At 33.7% G+C, this 27,328-nt stretch overlaps 1 protein-coding gene and 1 pseudogene across 1 annotated transcript; both read right to left on the bottom strand.

The window, feature by feature from the left end:
* Window positions 1-2,358: 2,358 nt before the first annotated feature.
* Window positions 2,359-4,300, bottom strand: LOC114177516 (L-ascorbate oxidase homolog). Its single transcript, XM_028062893.2, has one exon. The coding sequence runs from the start codon at window positions 4,208-4,210 to the stop codon at window positions 2,567-2,569; it is 1,644 nt and encodes a 547-aa protein (XP_027918694.2). The 5' UTR covers window positions 4,211-4,300; the 3' UTR covers window positions 2,359-2,566.
* Window positions 4,301-14,308: 10,008 nt separating this feature from the next.
* Window positions 14,309-19,339, bottom strand: LOC114176278 (uncharacterized; annotated as a pseudogene).
* Window positions 19,340-27,328: the final 7,989 nt, after the last annotated feature.

Here is a 27,328-nt window from a genome sequence, read left to right as displayed (position 1 = left end):
TTAATCTTATGTACTTATGCATTGGTTTCATAAAAATTTGTTGTTGTATGCAAAAGTTAAAAACTGTCATAGTCAACCTGTTGATTTTGCATTTCAACGTGTTGATTTCACTTAAATTTGCCTCTGTTTGCACAATTCATGATCTGTCAACCTGTTGATTCTGTATTTCAACATGTTTATTTCACTTAAACTGCCACTAAATGCTGAAAAATTGATTTGTTATGATTTTTAATCTGCTGTTTTCACAATTCAGTATGTTGATTTCATTAAAACTGAATCTGGAAAAATATAGTTCAATTTTACGATTTTCAATTGATTGATTTTCAAAATCAGTCAGCTGATTTCACTTAACCAGATTATGTTGTTAATCTCTAATGCTCTGATGTTGTTTTAGTCGACTGATTTTGTTTTTCAACGTGTTGATTTTACTTAAATTGTGCATTTACTCACGAATTGAATTGTTAAGCTGACCAGTTAAAGAAAGCATCTTTTTGTCAGGTATTATCTGCTCTTAACTGCCCATTTCATCAGCCATGTGTTACTTTTATAGATTTGTTTGACCAAAAAGCATTCTAGTGTACAATTCCAATGTGCATGCAGCTCACATGATCTGAACTAATTGATTCACTCATAAAAACACATTGAAAACATCATGAATGCATGAGATACTGCTTTAGACTGCATTAAACTGATTTGGGTAACCTAAAACGAATTAATTAGAAAATCTGCACCATTTAATCAATTATTTCTAAAAATCAGCTGGTTCAATTATAAATACTACACTTGTATTGCTGCATTTGCATCATACATCTCTTAGAAACAGCCATACCAATACTCATCATGCCTCGTCGTTCTCAAACAGTTATCCAATCTAATGATGTGCACTCCATTCCTCCTACTCCAAGGTCTCCAAATCATGAAAGCCATGGAAGAATTGAAGCATGGTTTGAGGATCATGAGGACAACATTCAAGTGTTCCTCATTGAGATGAATAGGAAGCAGATTAGCATTCCTAAGGTGCTGAGGTTCTCATGGCTAAGGGCTGAAGGCTTTGAGAGCCTATTCCAACAACTAAAACATCAAAAGTTGAAGTCCTTCCTTGAACTTTCAGGGAAAATCTATCCAGACTTGGTGAAGGTATTTTTCACCAACTTGGAGTTCAAAAATGATGTCCTACTGTGCAGCATCAAGGGTGTTCAAATGGAGATCAACAAGAGAGCTTGGAAAGATGTGGTTGGACTCAAACCAAGGGGTGTGCAAGTGAGAAAAGGTGAAACTAGGACTGTTCCAGAATTCAACAAGATGCAATACTATGGCCAATGCTTGAGAAATCCTATTGCTGAAATCAAACACTTCGATGTTGGTGGTTTCAAGGTGGATCAAAGGTTACTTGGTATGATTGTCACAAAAATCCTTGTTCCACGTGGTAGTAACCATTCAACATTGAATGAGGGAGATTTGATACTCATGTACTGCATTCTACACAACATTCAAGTGGATTGGATCTATATGTTTCGTGATCACATGCTCAAGGTTAAGAGGCTCACGGATTTTAGGCTTCCATATATGGTTTTGGTGTCTAAATTCATTGAATACTTTGGTATTGATGTAGAGGATGAGCTAGAGGAGTCAACTGAACTATTGAACCATACCTCCAACCAAAATCTGCACAAAATGGGCTTTATCAAGGTGGGAAATGGATGGACAATTGCTGGAGCTGTTGTTGGTGGTGCACATGACCATGAAGCTGGTCCAAGTGGTGCAAGTCAAGAGGAAGAACCAACTGCTGGACCTATGGACTTGATTCCCTACAACCCTCCAGAGGATAGAGGTCTTGTGTACTCACATTTTGAGAGGATGGTGCTGAACCAACTGCATGAGCTCAATGTGTCCCAACATGAACATCACAACTCTTGCAATGAGAGGTTCAATGCATTGGATGGCCAAATCCATGACATCCATGATATGCTCCACTCATTTCAGACCAGAAATGATCCTCAGGATGACTGAGTGTGGTGGTTGTTTAGGATCATGCATTGCATCGTTATGTTTGTGATTTTTCAGTTTGAGTTATGTCTGTTTCAGTTGGTTGTTTTTCATTTCAGTCGTCTGATTGTATCAGCTTTATGCATCTGTTTTCTGTTTTCAGTTTCTGTTGACGGTATTCCCTTCCGGTATTAATCAAATGATATATAATGCTTGTTATCTTTATGTATTTATTCTATTTGATGAATCTAAAAGGAGAGAAAAATTAGAAAAATTGAAAAATGGATAATTGATCACATTAAACTAAGTATTAAAATTGGAATCACAAACATAGATTTATTTGTTTTGGTTATTTAAAAGTAGAGAGAATGATTGATACAGAAGGAAGGAGTGTGAATATATATAATTGATTTCGAATTATAGGAAAGGGTTGATACATCAGTGACCACAAAGATAGAAATTAATTAACTACAAGAGCTAATTAATTAATGAAGGAATATGTCGTGGATCGATCGGAGAGTGTGATGATGAAGTGTTGAAGCGATCGACGAGGTGGCTCTGATTGAAGAAGAAACCAAGTTTAGGAAGAGTAAGGTGGTGGCTTAGGCATATCCTTGACTATGCCGCAAAGAAGCTGGGTATCTGGAAGGTTGTACTCATCCCTGAGGGACCTGTTTGGAGACAAAACACTAACGTACAACTGCTGTCCAAGGTAACGATTCTCGCCAAGCTCCGACCTCAAGTTCCACATACCAGCGTTGTCGAATGTCAACATGATAGCAGCCCAGGACTTGGGGAACACCTGAATGGTGTGTCTGCTCACAGCATCCAGAAGATTGTAGTTCTTCCTCTTCTCCGGTGACCACTTCCCTGGCTCAATGGCGACGGCAAAGAAAGAGTAGCCATCCAAGTTGTAAGACTGGGGAACCTTTGTGGGGTTCTCGAAGATGACTTCGATGAAGTCACGGAAGTTGGCGGTGATGACGTTAGAAGCAAGGGTGAGGTCGCCGATGAGAGAATTGGGGTCGTCGGAGATGAGGTTGTACTGGAAAACCTTGTCGCTTACACCGTAGTACTCAGCAAGTTTGAATGGGGTTTCGTTGTCAAGGTGGGAGACACCATTGAGTCCGTAGCGGAGTTTTCCACCAGACCTGCTGAGGGTGTTAACGAGCTTGATGGTGCGAGTGATATTGATCTGGCCGTAGTGGTAAGAGCCCTGAGGGTTGGGCCTGGCGGCGCTAGCGGTTAGGTTCCAACGGAAGGAGCGGAACTGATTGAGAGACCAAGCCCAGCCTTCGGGTGATGGGGGAAGCTCAGGGGAGGCGGGAGCGACACCGTTGGAGTAACGGATGATGCGGGTGGCGCCGAGGGTCTTCTTGGTGAAGCGAGTGGAGGCGACCATGTAGTAGTCCTTGGGCTCCTGGTCGGCGGTTACGAGGACAGAGAAGCACTGTCCAACGTGAACGTCGAGGGAGTTGTAGATGTTCTGAACAACGTGTGAGCCTTCCATCTCGACGAGCTTCAAGGGATGGCCTTGGATTCTGAAGTTGAGGGAGTTCTTGGTCCCCACATTGCAGATTCTGTATTTGTAAGTCTTGCCGGGCTCCATGGTGTAAGCGGGCTCAAGACCACCGTTCTTGCCGTTGATATGGACTCCGCTGGGCCTGCCAATGCTACGTCCACTGTCCAAGAATTGCCTGAGGGTCTGGTGGGTCTTGCCGTACCAGTCACCGATGAGGACCCAGAACTCGTCGGCGGGGTCAGCATAAGGCACTGGGATCAAAAGGCGGCTGTAGATCCTCAAACCACCGAAGCCTCCGACGGCGCGGTGCATGCCGATGGAGGGGTAGTAGAAGTAGCTGCCGATCTGGTCCTTAACTTGGAAGTGGTAGGTGTAGTTGGTACATGGGAGGATGGGGCATTGGGCTCCCAAGGTGCCATCTTGCCATGAGTTCTTCCTGTGTTGGATACCGTTCCAGGTGAAGAGGAGGGGCTCGTCGAGGAAGTTAAAGACGTTTACGACAATGTTGTTGTTGCTGGTGCAGTTGATTTCTGGCCCTGGGAACAGGCCGTTGATGAGGATGCCCTGTTGTTCCACACCCAATGGTGCAACAGTGCCGTAGGTGACGTTCCAGGTGTAGAAGACGTAAGGGTCTTCCCCATGCACTGATGCTGCCATCAGGCATGCCATCAAACCAATCACCAAACTTGATACCCTTCCCATTTTTTTTTTTCTTTTTTTATTCAACCCTTTCCTATCTCCTTCCTTTGTATTATTGGAAGAAGAAGGATTGTTATTGGCTTCTTGCTTTCATCTTCCCCTCCACCTCCCCCTTTTATAACCCATACCTCCAACCATCTCCACTCTCTTTTCTCCGAACTTCTCTCTCAACCATCCCTTCATTTCGGTTTTTCTTTCCATATACATCTTTGCCATTTTGGTTTCCCATTCCCCCTTCTCTCGGAAATTCTATCTATAAAAAACTTTCATTTCTAACACCAAAATGTAATTTAATTAAGAGTAATGATACATTGACACCCCAAACTTACCACTTTCATAACCACCTGACGTGACAGCAACATTTGGATTTTAATTTTTTATTTTTTAACTGAAAAATGAAATTGGCATTCGGAAGCGTCATTTCCCGCACAAGCGTGTGTAGCCACAGCCACTTGCCCACTCCTCACACACCAGCGCAAACATTTTTCGTTTTTGAAAACTTCTCTCCTGCACCACTCCACCGCTCCAGTTTCTCCAAAGTGGCCAGCAAACCCTCTGCTCGCCTTCTTCCCGCACACACACAGAACCCTGTGCTGGCCTTCTTCCCGCACACGCACAACCCCAAATAACCCTTCCCGCACCACACACACTTCTGGTCCAGCCGCCGCAAACCCCAAAACCCCTCTCTGTGAGAAACCCTAACCCGAATCCCTCTCGACACTCCCAATTCCCCAATTTCATAACCTAACCTATATTTTGCCCCAATTTCAACGGTCACCACCGTTGCTTATCATTCCATGAGTGAATGTGTTTTGTTAATGGAGAAGGATACTATTTTAGTAATCATTGATTGACCCCATGATGTGCACACCATTAAAACACACCACATTATTTTCTATTGCAGCGAAGTATTAATTTTAATTGTCGAAAGTGTTGGGTGACCCTTACTGACATCTCACATGCTACCCAAGCACATTTAAACTGTAATCACGCAAATAGTTTTTGGACAAATATCTTGTTCCCCCTTTGAAGCCAGACAATCTTTAATTTATTGTACTGAATGCATATGTTATAAGTGACTAAAAACATTAGTGGACCTTTTTGGAATTTATCATGCGACTCAGTGAAATGTAAGCTGTAACCCAGGATAGACTTTTTGGACAAATTACTTGTAGGAATTTTGAATAAAATAATAATCCCAGGGCATTGGTGGACTCCAGTTTGTTCCCCCCTTTGAAGGCAGACAATCTTTAATTTGTTGTACTAAATGCATATGTTATAAGTGACTAAAAACATTGGTGGACCTTTTTGGAAATTATCATGGGACTTAGTGAAATATAAGCTGTAACCCAGGATAGACTTTTTAGACAAATTACTTGTAGGAATTTTGAATAAAATAATTATCCCAGGGCATTGGTGGACCTCACATTGTTCCCCCCTTTGAAGGCAAACAATATTTAATTTGTTCTACTCAATGCATATGTTATAAGTGACTAAAAACATTGGTGGACCTTTTTGGAATTTATCATGCGACTCAGTGAAATATAGGCTGTAACCCAGGATAGACTTTTTGGACAAATTACTTGTAGGAATTTTGAATAAAATAATTATCCCAGGGCATTGGTGGACCCCACATTGTTTCCCCCTTTGAAGGCAAACAATATTTAATTTGTTCTACTCAATGCATATGTTATAAGTGACTAAAAACATTGGTGGACCTTTTTGGAATTTATCATGCGACTCAGTGAAATGTAAGCTGTAACCCAGGATACAGTTTTTGGACAAATTACTTGTATGAATTTTGAATAAAATAATTATCCTAGGGCAAGGGTGGACCCCATTTTGTTCCCCCCTTTGAAGACAGACAATATGTAATTTTTTCTACTGAATGCATATGTTATAAGTGACTAAAAACATTCGTGGACCTTGCTGAAATTTAACATGCGACCCAATGAAATGTAAGTTGTAACCCAGAATATATTTTTTGGATAAATTTGTTCTGACATATTTCAATAAAATAATCATGCCACCTCATTACTAGGCCCCAGTTTGTTCCCCCCTTTGGAGGCAGACTATTTAATTTCTTTTAATAAATGTGTAGTTGATCATTGACAACAAATATTGGTGGACCTTCTTCAAATATAGTGACCCTGAGCGGTGGGAGCAGCGATGGTGACCGTTGAAATTGGGGCAAAATATAGGTTAGGTTATGAAATTGGGGAATTAGGAGTGTCGAGAGGGATTCGGGTTAGGGTTTCTCGCAAAGAGGGGTTTTGGGGTTTGCGGCGGCTGGACCAGAAGTGTGTGTGGTGCGGGAAGGGTTATTTGGGGCTGTGTGTGTGCGGGAAGAAGGCCAGCACAGGGGTTCGTGTGTGTGCGGGAAGAAGGCGAGTAAAGGGTTTGCTGGCCACTTTGGAGAAACTGGAGCGGTGGAGCGGTGTAGGAGAGAAGTTTTCAAAAACGAAAAATGTTTGCGTTGGTGTGTGAGGAGTGGGCAAGTTGTTGTGGCTACACGCGCTTGTGCGGGAAATGACGCTTCTGAATGCCAATTTCATTTTTCAGTTAAAAAATAAAAAATTAAAATCCAAATGCTGCTGCCACGTTAGGTGGTCATGAAAGTGGTAAGTTTGGGGTGTCAATGTATCATTACTCTTTAATTAACTCTTCAAATATGGAATTTTTTTAATTCAACTAAACCTCTTTTAATTAAAGAATAATAGTTATACATGGATTACCAATCAATGTACCTGGTAATTCTTTCGAATACATTGTACCATAACTTCACAAAATATTATTTATTTATTTATAATTGTTTTTTATAATATGAACCCATAATTATTTGTATTTAAAGTATTAATTTAATATCTATTATAACATAAAACAACGAAGTGGAGGAGGTCGAAATGGAGATAAAAGACAATAAACAAAGTCTATTCGTTGAATGTGTAAATAATATAAAAAGTAATTTGTAAATAGAATTATATTACCAAAACATGAAAACAAAAATTGAGTACTTTTACCAAGATAAACATTGTCCGACATATATGAAATTCAATCAGGGTAAAATAAGGTGAATAGAAGTTTTTTTACAAAGTCTATTTTCATTGAATTTGTAAATAATATAAAAGGTCATTCATAAATAGAATTATATTACCAAAACATGAAAAAAATCAGTATCTTTACATATGATAAACATTGTCCAACTTTCATATGAACATCAGTCAAGGTATACAAGGAATATTTTCACATCTCATTGAAATATGTCTAATATGTAAATTTAAATTGAATGTGAATAAAAATTAGAAGTTTTTTCTTTAAATTATTAGTTTGTTTTGACTTAAATACAAAACTTTTAATAAAAAAACAAAATAGTTTTGTATCAGTGTAGATGTACAGTTTAAAATAAGACAATATTACCTATAATTTCAATGAAATTATCTAATTTAACTTGAATGACCTAAACAATAGAATATTATACCTAGCTAGCGTTGGAGAAAATAGGTTGTCCATTATCTTTTGTTACAATGCAGATTGATCTTGAAATACTTGAAACATTGTACTCATGTTATTATACAATACTCACCATAACATACTAGACTTAACCAAATGTTGAAATGGATTACCTACATAATGTTCATGAATAAGTAATACTTAAAAAACTTTAACTTACATCCAATATATCATCCAATATAACCTTTAACTTTAACTTGAACTCATGTAGTGTTTCTGTATTTTGGAAGAGCTCGTCTCATGCTTCTACGACTTTAATGTCTTTTAAAGATGTACGAGTCTTGCATGACTTTGATTAAATGTAATTAATTAAAATTGAAGTCGCCCTTAACCCTCACAAATTTAACATTAACAAATGTCATGTAATGAGTACACGACTTCACTTCCACTAGTGAAAAGTCGTCTGGTGTGGTAACGACTTCTTTATAACGAAGTTGTGCCCACTTGACTTGACTTGTTCCTAGACATATTTTTTTTAAAAGATAACTCATATTTGTAATTTCAAAGCCAAATTGACTCATACCGATAAAAGGAAACACAATGTGAAAGGGTGCTATAATTTATAATTGCAGGTAGAGACTTGTGAAAATTGATGTTGACTTGTCAAACTTGATGTTCGAAACTAGCCATGTTGTGTCACTCATATAAATCCTACCAACACCTACATGGTAATACTTAATATTCTAGATATGAAATTTACAATTTAAAGGACCTATGACCAAGACCAAGGGCCAAAGAATTAAAAGAACATATCTATGTGAAGCTTATAATGCTCCAAGAAGTTGGGAATTAAAGATCATGGCTTAGAGCACATTTGGAGAATATAGTTCTTAGAAAAATTAGTTTATGTTTCTATGATTTTGGCATTTGGGCTTTGATGAGTTCAAATTTTTGCCCTCATTTAATATTTAAATTTGGGGATTTAATTGAATTTTGTGTGCTTAAAGATTGATTTAATTAGGATTTGTGATTATTGGATTTATTGAGTAAGTGATATCGCTGTCGTTAGGCGATCAAATTACCACTACTCAACTTTAGCAACTTTAGTATTGCCAAGTTAGTAGTGAACAAAATAGTTAGGGTTAAGATAACCCTGAGTCGTCTCACAACGAATACGAAATTGATCTCAAATATTTGATTCTTAAAAATGCAATTAAAACTAGCAACTATAAAAATAAGGGGTTTTGATATGCAAAGAAAATGACACGGAAGATTGTAAACACAATAATAGTAAATAGGTCAATTCCACTACTTTTTCTAAATAAGATTCTTCATTGGTTATCTAGAGATTATTGTTAAATTAATTATTGTTGTTGATTTACAAATCAATCAATGTAAAAACTCAATTCATTTGTTGGCATATCCTCACTTTTAATCAAAGTACAGTCTCAATTAAAAGTGAGAATTGTTAGATTGTCTATAGTAAATTCAATCAAAGTATAGTCTCAATTAATTTTACTATGCCTAATCATGTCCATTCCTTTGTTTCTTCACCAAATAGAAAACTTAATTAATCAAAGTAAAGTTTGACTAATTTTAGTTAAAGTAATTACCACTAATCAAAGTAAAGTCTCAATTATTGGCAAAAACTTATTTAATCAAATGAAAGTTTCTAAATAAAATTAAAGTAAAGTCTCAATTTAATTTAAAAACCTTTTAACTCATATGATTAGCATGCATGTAGATTTAAAATCATTATTTTCTATTCGATTAAGAAGCAAAGGACATAGATAAACAAAAACCACAACAATAATCAAAATAACAAACACATAAATTCATCTAACCTCAGAATCCAGTTAAGAAATTATAATGGAATCAACCCTAAAAGCTTAGCCCTCCATGGCTTTGATGGAATACATGATGATATGAAGGAAAGAAAATAAAAGAAAGAATGAGAGATGTGATGGATGACGGTGTCTGCCAAAACCAGAGGTAATTACTTTAACTAAAATTAGTTGAGACTGTACTTTGATTGAATTTACTATGGACAATCTAACAATTCTCACTTTTAATTGAGACTGTACTTTGATTGAATTTACTATGGACAATCTAACAATTAATTGAGATTGTACTTTGATTAAAAGTGAGAATGCCAACAAATGAATTGAGTCCTTACATTGATTGATTTGTAAATCAACAACAATAATTAATTTAATAATAATCTCTAGATAACCAATAAAGAATCTTATTTAGAAAAAGCAGTGGAATTGACCTGTTTACTATTATTGTGTTTACAATCTTCCGTGTCATTTTCTTTGCATATCAAAACCCCCTATTTTTATAGTTGCTAGTTTTAATTGCATTTTTAAGAATCAAATATTTGAAATCAATTCCGTATTCGTTGTGAGACGACTCAGGGTTATCTTAACCCTAACTATTTTGTTCACTACTAACTTGGCAATACTGAAGTTGCTAAAGTTAAGTAGTGGTAACTTGATCGCCTAACGACAGCGATATCAAATTTGTGGGGAGATTTCCCCCTTTTCTGATTTTGTTTTCTATTTGTTTTGTTTTTTTTTTCTTTTCTAATTTTGTCTCTGTTTGTTTTTATTTAAAAAAAACAAAAAAAAAAACAATTTTTTTTTTCTGCTTTCAATAAAACATATTGACATTGGATTTTTGGATTTGATTCACTAATTGGAACGGTCATAATTCGGGGAAAATAAGAGTCATGTGCTATGAATGGATTGTTTATGTGATTTACTAATTGAGTTGATTTGAGAGTTTCTGGAATAAATCTTTTGTGAAAGAGTTTTTGACCTTGTGAGTTTTGAGCTTTATTGTCAGCATGAACTACCATGTGTCATTCCTATTTTTATTGTGTGACTTGCTCATGTCTTGTTGATACTCAAATGTTTAGCGTGATTCTGTTGTTTTGCATCTTAGGTGAATATGCATGATTTGATATGACTGAGGCATTTCTTGTTTTTAGCTACTTGGCCAAATAAGCTAACCATGATATTGATCCATTGGTAGCCCCTTGAGCTTAAACCTTTTTTTCTTGTTTTGAGCATATTGCAAAACCTTAAAAAGAAAAAGACCATGTTTTTCCTTACCTTAGGGAGAAAGAAGGAGCTAGTGGATTATGTTGAGATTGGTTGAGGAATAAAGTGTGGGGGTGAGTATTTCCCCCACAAAGTTATAAAAATGGCAAAAGGAAAAAAATTGTTGATGATAGAGTGTTGAAATGAAAAATGATTATTGTTTGAAAAAGAGCAACAAAGGATAAAAAAAAAGGAAAAAAAAAAGGACAAAAGGGATTGTTTTTGAAACTATGCTCCATAATTCTTTCTACCTTACTATTTCAAAAGCACTAAAATCCTAAAAAAAAAAAATTGCCTACCTTTGCCTTGGCCCCATTATAACCTGTGAAAAGTCCTCATGATTTTTGAATGCATGTTTTCTGAAAGCTGTGAATATTAGAGTCTTGCTAAGCATTGAGAGTGTTAACTTGCATGGGTATTTTGAGTGGAAACACAAGCCAAAACACTTGAGCAAATTTTGGTGAGAAAATATACATTTAACTTGAGTGTTTCTCTTTCATATTTGATTATCTTGTAAACTCAAATGATTAACTCATGTGTGGAAAAAATAGAATCTTTCCATTTATATGTGCATGACAACATGATTTCTAGAAGATTGATATGTTTCCATTTGTATTCATTCCTTTAATCCAGTGAAAATATGAAATAAAAAAAAAACCTCGGAAAAAAAAAGTTTTGAAATTGTTCAAATTTTGCCCAGGAGCGCAAAAGGATAAGTGTGGGTGTGTCATGAGTTCAAATTTTTTCCCTCATTTAATATTTAAATTTGGGGATTTAATTGAACTCATCACACACCCACACTTATCCTTTTTCACTCCTGGGCAAAATTTGAACAATTTCAAAACTTTTTTTTTAAGGTTTAGCAATATGCTCAAAACAAGAAAAAGAGGTTTAAGCTCAAGGGGCTACCAATGGATCAATGTCATGGTTAGCTTATTTGGCCAAGTAGCTAAAAACAAGAAATGCCTCAGTCATATCAAATCATGCATATTCACCTAAGATGCAAAACAACAGAATCACGCTAAACATTTGAGTATCAACAAGACATGAGCAAGTCACACAATAAAAATAGGAATGACACATGGTAGTTCATCCTGACAATAAAGTTCAAAACTCACAAGGTCAAAAACTCTTTCACAAAAGATTTATTCCAGAAACTCTCAAATCAACTCAATTAGTAAATCACAAAAACAATTAATTCATAGCACATGACTCTTATTTTCCCAAAATTATGACCGTTCCAATTAGTGAATCAAATCCAAAAATCCAATGTCAATATGTTTTATTGAAAGCAGAAAAAAAAATTGTTTTTTTTTTGTTTGTTTTTAAATAAAAACAAACAGAAATAAAATTAGAAAAGAAAAAAAAAATAAAACAAATAGAAAACAAAATCAGAAAAGGGGAAATCTCCCCACACCCCCACACTTTACCCATGCATTGTCCTCAATGTATTCAATATGTATAAAATGCAAAGAAAAAGTATGAAGGGTACTTACCTCCTCAAGGTGGAAGGTATGAGGGAGAAGTCAATTTCATCCCATGCATCGTCTTATTCAGCATATCTTGATTTTCATTGAATATCCGAAGATGATGCCCATTAACTTTAAAAGTTATTTCTGAGGATTCTTCCTTGATCTCCACTACTCCATAAGGGAAGACTTTTGTAACAATGTATGGTCCTTCCCAAGTAGAACGCAACTTACCACTCATGTGACCAAGCTTGGATTTGTATAGTAACACCTTCTGGCCTACCTTGAAATCCTTTCTAGCCACAAGCTTTTGGTCATGGAACTTCTTGGTTTTCTCTTTTTAGAACTTTGAGTTTTCATAGGCTGCTAGCCTAATCTCCTCTAGTTCTTGCAACTGAAGTTTTCGCTCATTCCCTGCTTCTTCCAAATCCATGTTGCATGCTTACACGGCCCAATAGGCCTCATGTTCAATCTCCACAAGTAGATGACAAGCCTTTCCAAAAACCACCTTGAAAGGCGACATACCTATAGGTGCTTTGTAGGCTGTCCTGTGTGCCCAAAGTGCATCATCCAATCTTGTGGCCCAATCCTTTCGACTAGGCTTCACTACTTTCTCTAGTATCTTTTTAATCTCCCAGTTAGAGATCTCTGCTTGCCCATTAGTTTAGGGGTGATATGGTGTAGCAATGCGATGTGTCACCCCATACTTCTTCAACATGTTCTCAAGTAGCCTATTACAGAAATGAGTCCCCTGGTCACTGATGATGGCTCGTGGTATCCCAAATCTGCAGAAAATGTTAGACCTGACAAAACTCATAAAAACTCGAGAATCATTAGTCCTTGTAGCTATGGCTTCCACCCATTTGGAGACATAGTCTACAGCAAGAAAAATATAAGAAAACCCAAAAGAAGGAGGAAAAGGACCCATAAAATCAATACCCCAAATATCAAATACCTCACAATATAGCATGGATTGTTGAGGCATTTCATCCTTTCTTGTAATGGATATGGCTGCCCTTTGGCACTGCTCACAATTTTCATATACCCTTTGTGCATCTTTAAAGATAGTAGGCCAATATAATCCACAATCCAACATCTTCCTACCTGTTCTTTGTGTGCCATAATGTCGACCAAAAGGAGACGAATGACAAAACTCAAGCACATGAGGTATCTCGATATCTGGAACACACCTCCTTATGACTTGGTCACTACCAATGCGCCATAAGATTGGGTCTTCCCAGATATAGTACTTTGCCTCACTTTTTAGCTTGGTTCTTTCATATTTGGAGAAGGAAGGAGGAATAGCAGAAACAACCAAATAGTTAACAATGTCAGCAAACCAAGGTTCAGGAAACATACCTTTCACAACAGTCAATGCTAGGAGGACTTCATCAGGAAAGTCATCCTTAATAGGAATGTTATCTTCTCCTTTTTCAATCCTACTAAGATGATCAGCTACTAAGTTATATGCCCCACTTCTGTCTAGAATCTTAGTGTCAAACTCTTGGAGCAGTAGCATCCATCTGATCAACCTTGGTTTTGAATCTGCTTTCTTCAGAAGGAATTTTAATGCTGCATGATCAGTGTAAACAACTAGTCCTTCTACCCGTGCAACGCACGGGTTTTTTTTTACATGTAATAATTGTGGTAATAGCAATGGGTTTTTGGATATTTAATAATCTATATATGAGAATCTAATGTTTTTAAAAGATGTTGAAGTGTATCAATAGAATAGATCAATTTAGAATGTAATTAAAGTGGTATGTCAAGTTAATATTTGATTTCATTGAATATTATCTTCAACCACCACCAACAAAAATATGACTAATACACTACTTTGTTAATATAAGAATAAAAAAAGAATAAATTACATACCTAGAATGTCTCATTTGGTATTCAAGTTCATAAATTCCTTTTGTACACAAATTCCTTTTGTACACAACGACTTCTTCGTTCAACCTTTTCTGTACCATGATTTTCCTGCATGGTAGAGCATAACATAAATAAGTTGATATATATTTATAACAACTTTGAAATGAAAAAAAAATAGAAATGACATACCTATAATTTATTCTTTTTCAAAGAGTTTCAAAAATTTCTTTGTACACAACGTTTTTAGTTGTGTTTGTTACCTTTCCATCTTCATCCAATATAAGTATTTTCAATCCTCTTTTGGTTTTGACTCTAGAAATAGCAACATATAGTTGGCCAAGTGTGAATACAGGTTGTGGAAGATAAAGGCTGACTCTAGAAAGTGTTTGTCCTTGACTTTTGTTAATCGTCATTGCAAAGCATAACGATATCGGAAACTGTCTTCTTTGAAATTTGAAAGGCAACCCTGAATCAGATGGCACTAAATCCATTCTTGGTATAAAAATCCTGTCACCAATGTTTTTTCCAGTAATTACAGTTGCAGAGATTACATTCTTGCCTAAATGGTTGACTTGCAATCTTGTGCCATTGCATAGACCTTTCGCTTGATCAATGTTTCTCAAGAGCATAATTGGAACACCTGTTTTCAACTTCAGTTTATGATTTGGTATCCCTGAACATTTGATATCATTTAAAAATTCAGATGTAAACCATTCAGATTGCACTTCATCTTGTTCATCAGATTGGCAAGGTGTATCTGAACTTAAATAAGTCACCTCCTCACCACCGATTAAAGACAACATGAAATCATTTACTTGCTCTACAGAATCATTTGTTGGGCAAAAAATTGCTCCATCATCAAAATAATTAGGCTTCAACATGTTAAGCACAAATTGAGGATAGACAAATTCAACCAATGCCAATAAAGGTAAATTTGTGTTTGTAATCAGGAGCTGTTCTGGAATTTCAACCATGCACTCACCATTCTCATTTAGATCCATTTTTCTGTCTCCAATCTTCAATATCCAATCAGCAAATTCTTGAATATCATTGGCTGTTTCAGTATTTGATGTAGTACTTAATCTCATGTTCTTGGATAACTTTAGCACTTTACAACAATTCCATAACTCTGAATAGTTGATTGTTGATTTTATGATATCAAACCTAGATCCTTTTTTGATAACTGGTAGAATTTGTCTAAAGTCACCTCCCAACACAAGTGCTTTGCCACCAAATGGTTTGTCTTTATTGGCATCATCAACATTTCGCATAATATCTCTTAGTGTTCTATCAAATGCCTCAAAACACATTCTATTCATCATTGGTGCTTCATCCCATATAATCAAACTGGTTGCCATAAGAAGTTTTGCTCTGAGACTACCTTGTGCTATGTTGTAAGTTGATTCATCATTAATTAACAGTGGGATGCAAAAGGTAGAGTGTGTTGTTTTTCCACCAGGAAGTAATAAAGAAGCAATTCCACTTGATGCTACGTTCAAAACAATCATGCCCTTGCTTCTTAGACCAGCCGACAATGTCTTCCACATAAAAGTCTTACCTGTACCACCATAGCCATATAAGAAAAAGAATCCTCCCTTCTTTGAAAGAACTGCTGTCATGATATCCTGATATACATGAATTTGTTCATCATTCAGTGCTTTAAACAAATTGTCATGTTCTTTCGCCATGTCTTGTTTATTATATTGTAGCTCATCAACAATAAATCTATTATTGAATGTATGTACATCTGAAAGATCAAGTTGAGGTAATGAAGGATAATCTTTCAAACTTCTACCATTTGACATTAGCATTTCCTCTATTTCTAGCAGACATAGTTTTTGTAATTCAGCAGTCTAAATTTGAAAACATGCAATAAGTAAATAATACAATTAAAATATATATGTATAGCAAATTAAAAAAAAAATACCTGGTAAGTTCATCTCCTTTCTTTTTTGGTACAAAATTCTATCACATAAGATACTCCAAGTAGAATTCCAAACTATATGTGGTTTAGAAATTGTATTCATCGATAACAAAGTAACAAATAATCTTCTAAGTTGATACCCAGAAGCAAATTCACTTGCTTCTTTTATTGCATCAATATATTCTTTGTCGTTAGCCAACAATCCCAAAACATAGCAAGCTTCTTGGTGTGTTTCATAATACTTTCCATCAATTGTCTTAATGCTTTCATAATCAATACAACCTTTTTGAATGGTCAGTAATATCCTCAAATAATAAAGTTCTCCAGACCCAGGAGGAATATAAGTAAGTTTACCAATGTTATAGCCTTTCTTCCTTGGTTTCCATTCTTTTTCTTTGGCAAACCACACAAATTTGCTTGGAAATTCTGAATAAGTCAATTCTTTTCCTTCCTTATAAACTTTGTTAGCCTTAAACCAAGCTAGAAACATTGTGTTAGCATTTTCGTATCTGTTGAAGACCAGATTAATATCATCATCATCTTTAAACAAAGCTGATTGTTGGCCAGGAAGATGAAATGTCAATCTCTGAACAGGAGGCCATCTGTGATGGATGTCAAAAGCAAATATTCTCCAAGCAGCTTCACATGGTGATAGATACCTACAATTGTAATACCTTTTGATCTCATCAATAATGGTTGATTTTTCAGACTGTGCAAAGTTGTTGCTTATTTTAAGAGTAGCTCTGTCAGGACCTTTGTTCACATATTTGAACAAATATTTTATTGAATTGGTCTTGTTGCAATACTCTGTATTGACGTGTGCTTGATACCTCATTAGAAGTGGTGGATTGTAAGGAACAACACTTCTATTGTCCAGCTTAATTCCATTCTTCTCAACAAATCTACCATTATCAAGTTTTCTATAGCATGGATATCCTTCTTCATCAATTGAAGTCGAAGATGTGAATTTTTTTGGATAAAATTTAGAACATCTTCCTTCCTTCATGCAAGGTGAATTATGTCTTGCAGGTCTGCATGGTCCATGAATCATGTAACTTGAGACCACTTTTTCCAATTTGGGGTACAAATCCGCATTTGGCAATTCAGCTGATATTACTTTATCAATATCAGTTGAATTCTTCAATTTGCTTTCTCCATCCAACCATAAAAGTATATGTGCATGAGGTAAACCTCTTTTTTGGAATTCTACTGTGTACATTCCTGCATATATAAATAAATAATAAATATAGTTGTCAGAATTTAATTTAATAAACATTTATATAATGTATATTACTTCATATATAACATACCTGCAGTGCTTTTTCCAAAGAAGTCCTTTTTTTTAAAATCTGTCATCATTTCATCCAGCTTCATTTTGAACACTCTACATACAATATCAGGTCTATCTGAAGCTAATAAGCCTTTTGCTAAGACAAATTCTCTTATTTCACTCCAATTCACATTGCATGTTATAGTAATGAACAAATCAAGATATCCAAATTTTTTACAAATTGCCATAGCATCTTGACAATTGTTGAACATGGATCTGGTACCACCAGTGAATGAAGCAGGCAAGACAATACGTCTTCCAATTAAAGAAGGATTTGTCTCTCCTCTATTAATAGCTTCTTGTAATCCATTAAGAATATCACAGCAAATTAACTTCTGCTTAGCTCTGATGAATGACAACCTTTGGGCTTCAACCATTGTATAGCAATCGACCAGAAACTGTTGGAACAATCTGCATGCATTCACAATATTTCCTGCTTCTACAGCTCTTTGTTGTATTCTAAAGGCAATAAATTCTCGCAAAGAAATTCTAATTCTTACCATGGATTTTGTTTTTGAATGAGATTCTCTTATTGAGATATCCTCTTGATAACCATCTTCTCCATATGGAAACATGAGAGGATATTGTAGTGGAATGAAAGTTGTGTGAGTTTCGTGCAGTCTGGTTGATTCACCAGAACATTTTTTTACCACTATATCTCTGCCTACATCCATATTGCCAAAATCACCAACTATTAGTGCAGCTATTTCATCACATGAAGGTGTATTGTAGACTCTAGGGTCTTTGTTTCTGCCTCTAAATAGTCTTAGCGTGAAATCTGATTCCATATGTTCCAGTGACAAATCTCTTACTTTTCTAAAAGATTTCGCAAGAACATTGTGATTGTCAATCATTTCAATCAAATCAGCAACCAATGATTCATCTATAACAAATTCCTTGGTGTTTAAACTAAAACATAATAAAGAGAATACATGTCAACAGATGTATTTAAATATTTCATATAATCAAATTAGTTCATATATTCACTGACCTGAAATGCTTCACTCTGTTACTCATTTCATTTTCGGTATCATATATGTACAACTGTGCAAACTTTGGCTTTGATCCATGCTCTGGCAATAAACTGCCAATACGATGATAGTTCTGTCCATTCAGAATAAATTGTGGTGGAACAGAACCATTTTTCATTGAATTATCTATCTTACCACCAATTGAAGTAAATGAAAACATGCTATTGTATACTCTTATGTTTTGTAGAAATGATTTGCTTCTCTGATCTTCACCATTTAACAAACCTTCAAAAAGATTAGGTGATCTTTTTAATAGTGGAATTTTGACTTTTCCCTTTTGACAACACAATGAGAATTCAACTTCCTTTGAGGTGTTACATTTTTCTGCTCTTTCTTCATACCAAAATTCAGCTTTACAGTATTGGCATTCCAAGCAAGGTTCTCCAATATTGAGTAGTTCTGAACATCATTACAAATCATTAGCATGAAAATGCATATATTTTAATCTGCAGTTATATACAATTATGTTGGAGATTATGTATCTTGTAACTCTCCTTTGCAATACATTTCGTTTGTAGTTGTAGTACTTGTAGTATGTGCTTCAATATTAGTAAGATTAAAATTAATTAATGATTTCAAAGAAATTTATATTGACGTCAATAAGTTGAATATCTGAATTACCATCATCTCTTATCGTTGTTGAATCATCATTTGTTGTGTCTGAACAATTATGGTGTGTTGTTGTTTTATCATCAAGATTGAATCTGTTTTGAAGTGATTATATGACTTGAAAAGGATATTTGACAACTTTATTCTTAGAGACAGAATGTGAATGATTTACAACCTTTGATCTGCCACCTATGAAAAACAACAGAAAACAATTGTCCTACTTGTATTGGCATTGTGAGTATGAATATTGTTATATATGAATACAAATCTACTTACCTGCACTGGAATTGTAATTATTTTGTCCATAATTTCTCTGACTGTTATTGTTAACAGTTGTAGTCATTCAAAAACATTGATATAAATTTAAAATTTGTCAGTTTCATTTCATTACAATAGGTATATAAGAAATTAAGATGAATGTAGAAATATACCGAAAGGACTATTGTATGTTAAAGTAGAAGTTGCAGATTGTGAAGTGATTTGTTGTTCAACTAAAGTACTTGAACAACTTGATAAATTGTTGACAGTTACTGCATTGAAACGAAGCTTAGTTTAAAGTGAGACTGAATTAATATTATTCATAAACAATGTTAAAATTAAGTACTGGAAGAACTTCAAAACTGACCAATTTGTCTGTGAAATATTGAATTCATATTCTGAAGGTTGTTGTTGTTGTTGTTGTCAACATCTGGAAAAGGATTATTGTAGAAGCATTGTTATTAAGAAAATAAATAACAATACTTCAGTGATTCATTTAACAATAATCTGTAATGATATAGCTTAGAAAAAGAATACTTACTAATATCCAACTGTTGTAATGGCTTCCTGTGTGTATTTTTCTGAAATGATTTTTCAGATACAGTTGCTTGATCTGTGATTAAAAAAACAAAGATGTTTGACTATGCATCTCTGTTGTGAATTTACAATCCAAAACATACATTTACAAATATATATCTAAAAAGAAATCCTGAGATTTTGTTACTTTGAGAAGAATGGTTTGCAAATTTAGTTTTCTTTCTTGCATTCTCTTCTTTGTCATCTGCAACATAAAAAAACATACAAACATACAAATGCATCATTTTAAAAAAAATTATTGATGAAGAATTAGGGAAGATAAATGCTTTAAGTAAGATGTTAATGACTTACATGAATGTTGATTACTTCTTGAATTGAACCTTTGTTATGGAATAGTTTCAAAGGTTACAATGGAAGAAGCAAAAAGAAAGGTAAGTTGACTCAATGGATGGAAAAGTGTTTACTGTTTTATTACTATATTGGTGAATGTCTTTGTTAAACTTTTTGGTGTAGATTATACCTCTAATCACAATTGTGGAAACAAAAATTTTTGTAATTATAGTAGGAAGCACTTGTTTCAGTAGACAAACATTAAAAATAGAAAGAGCATGCAGTGCTGAGTGTTAAAATATCAAAATCATTCATATATATAGCACTTATTTCAGAGTTGATTTGTTCTTGCAACTAACAAAACATTTGCTTTTTATGTAGGTACAATCAGACGTCTTTTTTATGCCCTACTATATATAGTACAACAAAGAGGACTGTTTCATAGGAAGTATCTGCAATTTTAACCTCATTATGTGTGAAAATGATAACATACAATCAGTGTATGCACATACTAAAGCAACATACATCCAAACATATGATTATAGAACAAACAACTTTTCATCAATCGTCGAACTTTTCATCTTTCAATACCATAATATATATTTCATTTGAATTATAAAACAAAATAATTTTATTTATGAATATCATACCATAACATGTATCACTTTTCATCTTTCAGAGAAATTCAGAGAAGCTTCAAAGAGATTTCATTGATAAGAAGGTAGAACTATACATATGCATTGCTGAAAATATAAAAACTTCTAGGTTGACAACTACATAAGTAGCAGAAATAAAAACAAAACTATTTATACTAAATGTAAATTAAAAATTACAATATGTTAACACTTTGACATTCTGATTGCTTTTCATGTGGTCCACTTCAAACACCAAGCCAATAGTTTGATGAAATCCATGAGCAGTACAAAATTCCTTCCAGCCACTTCCAATTTTGCTAGACTTCTTAGGATGATTTCTCAACAGTAGTTTGCACTTGACTGTTTTACGCGGTCCATAAAGAAAAATGTATTTAAATCTTCCTTGACGAAGATAATTGCCAAAATCAGTTGGCAAATCCTAAAACATACATAAAGTATTAATGAAATTAGTATATGAATTAAATGTTTAAAATAATTTGGAAACATAAATATAAATATGAAATAAACATCCATTTAGTAATAAATATGAAATGAATCTCACCAGATGGCTAGCATTCCATTGGTTTGGATTTAGAAATATGAAGAAATGCAACTTCGGTCCATTGAAAAGGGGTTGATCTGCCTCAATTCTTTTAAGAAAACATGCAATAGACAAAGGTTTGCATTTACTGGGAAAAACAGTGATGTGGAAGCAAGAATGACCGACATATCCAAAATAAATAGTGTGGAAATCGTGAAGTTCATATAGGTGCCTTAATTCAGTCCATCCTCCAATTAGCATTGGTTTTTGTAAATTCTTGTTGTAAGTCACCACATGTCTATTCCCTTCTTCATCTCTTAAAGTCCATTGACGCTCAAGATCGTCATCATAAAGAATGGCGAATGCACGATCCACAAAACCAACAACCTCCAAAGAGAGAATTTTTTTAACAAAAACATGGATTAGTTAAGGTTAAAATGAGGATATTGTAAAAGAGTAGAAGAAATCCGTCACACAAATAAAAAGAGTAGAAGAAATCTTCTAAAATAAAAAATGTCTGAAAAATTTGACGAAGAACTTACCTCGTCCTGAAGGTGAATAATAGAGAACTGGTACCTACTCATTCTATTAATAACGTCATCATCATTGAAGTTGATTTCCATTTGCTTGGACTTTGAGAGAGATAGTAGAGTAAAAGTTGGAAGAATGTAGAATATGATTAAACTGATCTTGAAGTTTGATCTTCATGGTAGAATGGAGATGAATATTTATTTATAGAAGATAAATGACACATGAAAAGACGGGATGATTACAAATAGATTCTTAAACAGTAATGTTATTATTACTGCATTAGAAAATGGGAAGACGATTATAAAAGAATAAAACATTAAAAAGATATAACGTTATTAAAGATATATTAAATTATTCAATTATGCTACACAATATCGTAATATAATATATGTAATATATAGCAATAACAATTTTCCAACTATCAACCTCTGAAGTTTAGATATTTAGATATTTATATATAACATAAAATCTTGATAATATAATAAAGTAAAAATATTCTAAGTTAGTAATAATATTATACGTAAAAACATAATATTTCATTCGTATTTTTTGTATAAATATATCTCAATTATAATGTACAATATTTAATAAGTTAGTAATTAACAAAAAATAAGTGACTCAAAATTGTATATGGCATCCAATTCTTTTGTGACAACTTAAAATCTGTCAACAGATAACTGCTTTGCCATATTTATCTTATTTATGAAAAGTAATTATTATAAAAAATAGACATTTATAAATTCTGTTTTCAAAAAAAATAGATATATCTTATTTATGAGTCACAAAAGTATACACAAAATATCTTTTTCACAAAAGATATGTTATTTACGACTTTAATTACATCATGCTACAAAATAACATCAATTTTCATAAGTTTTGATGTAGCTGGCAGTCATATTTGTTGACAAAAATTGAAAAATGTCAACAATATCTTTTGGACCAGCGTATGAAAAAAATAAAATTCTAAATAATGTAACTCAAAAGCGCAGAATATAGTTATCATGAAATTGAACATAGAAGTTATAGTTCAGATGAAATTAAAGATGAAATTCAACATAGAAGTTGTAGTTCAAATGAAATTAAAGACAAAATGATGCGTAGACATATTACAGTCCCAAAATGAAAGGCATAAAAAAATTGTCTTGAAATAGAATAACTAAAATCAGATCTCAATTCACTACTTTTTCCTTCTTAATATTTCTTTTTAAAAGCTTCAATGGAACATTGTCTTCTTCGATGGATTCAAGTGATGCAGTCTTCTTTCCAGATTCTCTCTTATGTGAATTGTTAGCATCATCATTGGTTGGATTATCTTGGATTGGTTCAGGTGACTGGGATCCAGACTCAATTGTTTCTTTGGTAAATCGGACTAATAAATCCTACAGTACATGTTCAAAATTGATAACATTAATAAAAGTAATAAAAAAATACATCATGTCAAAAAAATTTATATAATTTGTATACCTCTGAAATATTAACGGTGGACTCATTGACTATACGCATTTTTCCCCTGCTAAACTCACCATTCCCAGCATAAACATCCTTCAAATAGGTATAAATAATGAGATTATAAAAAAGAAAAAGATAACTGGATTATAATGTACCAAATTTCATCGTAAATTATATCTTACCACAGATTTCATGGAAGAATCATTGAACTTCTGAATTATATCATCATCAACACATATTTTCTTCACTTTGAAAGACTACTCAAGTTTGAAATTCTAATCGTTCCTACTTTCGACTTTAAAAAGCAGACTTCTATCAACTAACTCATCAAACTGCTTAGGCAAATTTCCAGAAGCATTCATCTACAAAAACAAAATAATTAAAGATTGTGTAATTACATATATAAGTGGATATATTGAATAGTATACCTTATCATGAGTGTCTAACATATCAACACAAATTTTTTTGAAAAGGGTGGTTGCTTCCCTATCAAAGAGGACAAATGTGGTTGAATCGGAAGAGTCAATAACTCGAATCTTAATCCTATATCTGAAAATTGAATAAAAAATTTAATGAACAAAAGTTGTAATTACAATGTTGTTTTAAATTGACATTAATATTAATAAACAATAAGTTAACCTTGGAAAGACTTTTGTAACATGCTTGTAACACTTCTCACAAAAGAACATCTTGGAATCTGGATAAACAGCTTTGTTGCACACACAAGCAGTATACCACTAGTCATCGTCAACCAAGATATGCTTAATTATTCCAAACAATATGTAAGTGGTGACCTTTCAATATAAAAAAGATTAATGAAGAGATTATTATGAACAACAAAATTTGCACAAAAATAAAAAAATATATTCTAACCTCTTTACAATCTTTTAGACCTTGAATGGTGGTCCTAGGTGTAAGTGTTAAAAAGTCCTCTTCCACAGTATTTTTGGAACTCTAAGAAAGTTGCGTTAATCCTTGAGAGGGAGATTCATTGTTCTCAAACATTCTGTGCAAAAGAAAATATAGTTGTTCTCATAAACAATAAATCTATTATTGAATGTATGTACATCTGAAATATCAAGTTGAGGAAATGAAGGATAATTTGCATTATAAAGTAACCAAAATATAGTTACCAAAATGGATTATAAAGTTTGAATAAACTGAAGAACAATTTGAATATTACCTTGATTTCAGTTCAGATGCTTCCTTGAAGTTAACATTGTACTTAATACGGGTGCAGAACTTACAATTTTGAACTTGAACCTTATCTATATTTAAAAATATAGTGTATATGAGAGTAACATGGAATAAGTAGTACAAAGTACTTTGTAAAAGTAATAACAAAATTTTACCTTGAAAAGTTTTGACTTTCGCAAATTCTATACTTATAGGAGCATTTTGTACTTCTCCACTTGAAAGAAATACATTCAGTTCATCCACATAAATACCAAACAAAGTACATTCTATTCGAAACCTAAAGATTACAAAAATGTTATGTCAAATCGTTATTTTAACAGAAATATAAAAGGAATGTAGTATAGTATAGATATAGAATACCCATCAACTTCTATTGCTATGACATTTAATTTTGTTGTCTTTCCATCAACTTGCAATTCTCCTTCAGTCCCCACTCCGACCAGTAATCCCAAGATATCTAAAATGCCATTCATAAATGTTAAATCATATACTTTAACAATAAATGTTTATTAATAAAAATATGAATAGTATTGGAACTAAAAATATTAACTTACCAACTAAATAATCAGTATCAAATGTAGTGGTTGTCAATAAGGACAAAGGTGTGTATTGTGGTTTCATATCAGGAACCAAATTAACATTAAGCAAAGAAACATCTTGTATATCTGGAAATTTATCTTATAAGGGTGGTGTGTTATTCTGTATATTTCAGAATTCGGAGCCACACTGAAATTTTGTATGGCATAAACATGGCCTTCAGAAATCTCATTCTGAAATTTGTAAATTAGAGTACGTCTAATTGAAGCATGTATTTTAGAACCCTGAAACAATTCAAAAGAACATATATAAATTTAACTATAAATATGTTTAACATACAAATATTTGATTCATTCCAATTTGTAAACGAAAGTACGTGTAATGGAAGAATTTAAAGAATAACATGAATAATAACCTCTTTGTCTTGAATAACGAACTCCATGGAAAAATGACACCTCTGTTTACTGAAATCAGGAACAAACCATGAACGAATGACCTTAACGATGATATTCCAATTTTCCTTCTGGGGACTTACTTCGCTTACGCTTTGGCTTTGGTTTGGAACTTGACAGAGAGACATGTTGAACTCACAACAACAATATTGAAAAATGAAAAGTAAAAAAGTTAGGATTAGATTCATGACATATTTATACTTACATAGAGAAAATAGGAACTAATAAGACAAAATTGTAATTCATACAACTAAAAAAAAGAAAACCCAAAAAAAGGTTCAAATACTCACTTTATCAGAATCTATTTTTGATTGGTCAAAGGAGAGTAAAAGAAGTGTAACGATTAATCAAAACATGTATATGGCAATTTTTGAAAAAATAAAGGTTCAGATGTTAGTCGCTGATCAAATTTGAAATGGTAGAAGAAAGCAAAAAGTAGAATATATTCAAATAAGGACTCTTCAAACATGGAGTACAAACCTTTTGACAAAATGCGAATATATATATTGGTGAAAACTGCAAAAAATAGCTATTGATGTTAGAAGAAATTAAATATTCATATTGATTTATTCATAGGTTTCATAGAAAAGGAAAATTAAGAGAGAAGCATTCTGATGAAAGTAAACCATGAAGCAGATTACTTGAAAGTGAATAAAAAAATTGTTGGCGTGATGGATTGAATAGTGAACAATTAATTGAATCAGTAATGTGGAAAGAATGAAAATCCACAAATACATACTGGTTTATAAAGCATTCACGAAAGAGGAAATGTAGAAAAAAATTATAGCAAACCCTAATTACTTAGACGAAATTTCAGAACTGCAAATCTCATTTCATTTCGTTTGTACAGCAAAACTACTATATTTGTACATAAAACAAAAGTACATACCTCTGATGAGTGGAAACGTTAATGGCTTGGAAGAATCCGTTAATGGCTGTGAAACGTGTTCGGGATGAAGCAACTGTGTTGGATCTCTACAAAAAGTCAAATAAAAGTGTGGTGTACAAAAGCCCTAGAATCTTCGAGGAGAACGAACTGTGTTAGAAACTTCGAGGAGAAGCAACTGTGTTGTATTATTTAAGTTAATAACGTACAAAATTAGAATAAAAACAAATATAAATAGTACAATTAAATATGTAATGAAATGACGGATGGTTACTGTACCATCCCTGGCTACCCCTCTTGGGGCCCCAGAGGCTGTCAGGTTACTACAGCCCAATGCACCCCAACCCATCACCCTTCTCCGTCCATTCATACTGGATGGGTTTAGGGATGTCAAAAAAATACGTACCCGCGGGTATCCGCGGATAAAACCCGCAACGGGTAGGAAATGGATATTAAAAATGGATACCCGCATGTTAACGGGGCGGGTACGGGTATCATAGTATCCGTACCCGTGAATACCCGTACCCGCAAATGAGTAAATTACTTTCATATACTGTGGAGGTATTGATGTGTCTCTAAGACTGGTTATGGACCAACATGGAAGGTAATGAAATTAACACTTTTACTTAGATATTTTAATTAAGTGATTGTTAGAAATTTTTACTGAACTTCTTATGTTTTAAGGCTCTTCTAGATTAAAATTGGAAAACATGAAACTTTATACAATGTTGCAAGAGGTGGACATTGATGAAGTTAGTAATTTTTTTAATATTTTATTCAAAAATAAACTACAATATAAATCGGTAGTGATTTTTTATTTGTTTGTTTTTCAAGAATCAATCGGAGAAAGGGGACTTGTTGATCTAAGCACTAATTATGGTTAAATATTTATTTTTTAAAATATTTTTGTAAATACCCGCGGATACCCGTGGATACCCACGGATATGAAAAAAATAGACGGGTACCCGCATAACGGATA

Source organism: Vigna unguiculata, chromosome 3 (genome assembly GCF_037176805.1).
Source record: "Vigna unguiculata cultivar grain cowpea cultivar isolate G323 ecotype 2 chromosome 3, ASM3717680v1, whole genome shotgun sequence".
Lineage (NCBI taxonomy): Eukaryota > Viridiplantae > Streptophyta > Magnoliopsida > Fabales > Fabaceae > Vigna > Vigna unguiculata.
The sequence above is the reverse complement of the archived record's forward strand: the minus strand, read 5'-3'. Positions and strand labels throughout refer to the sequence as shown.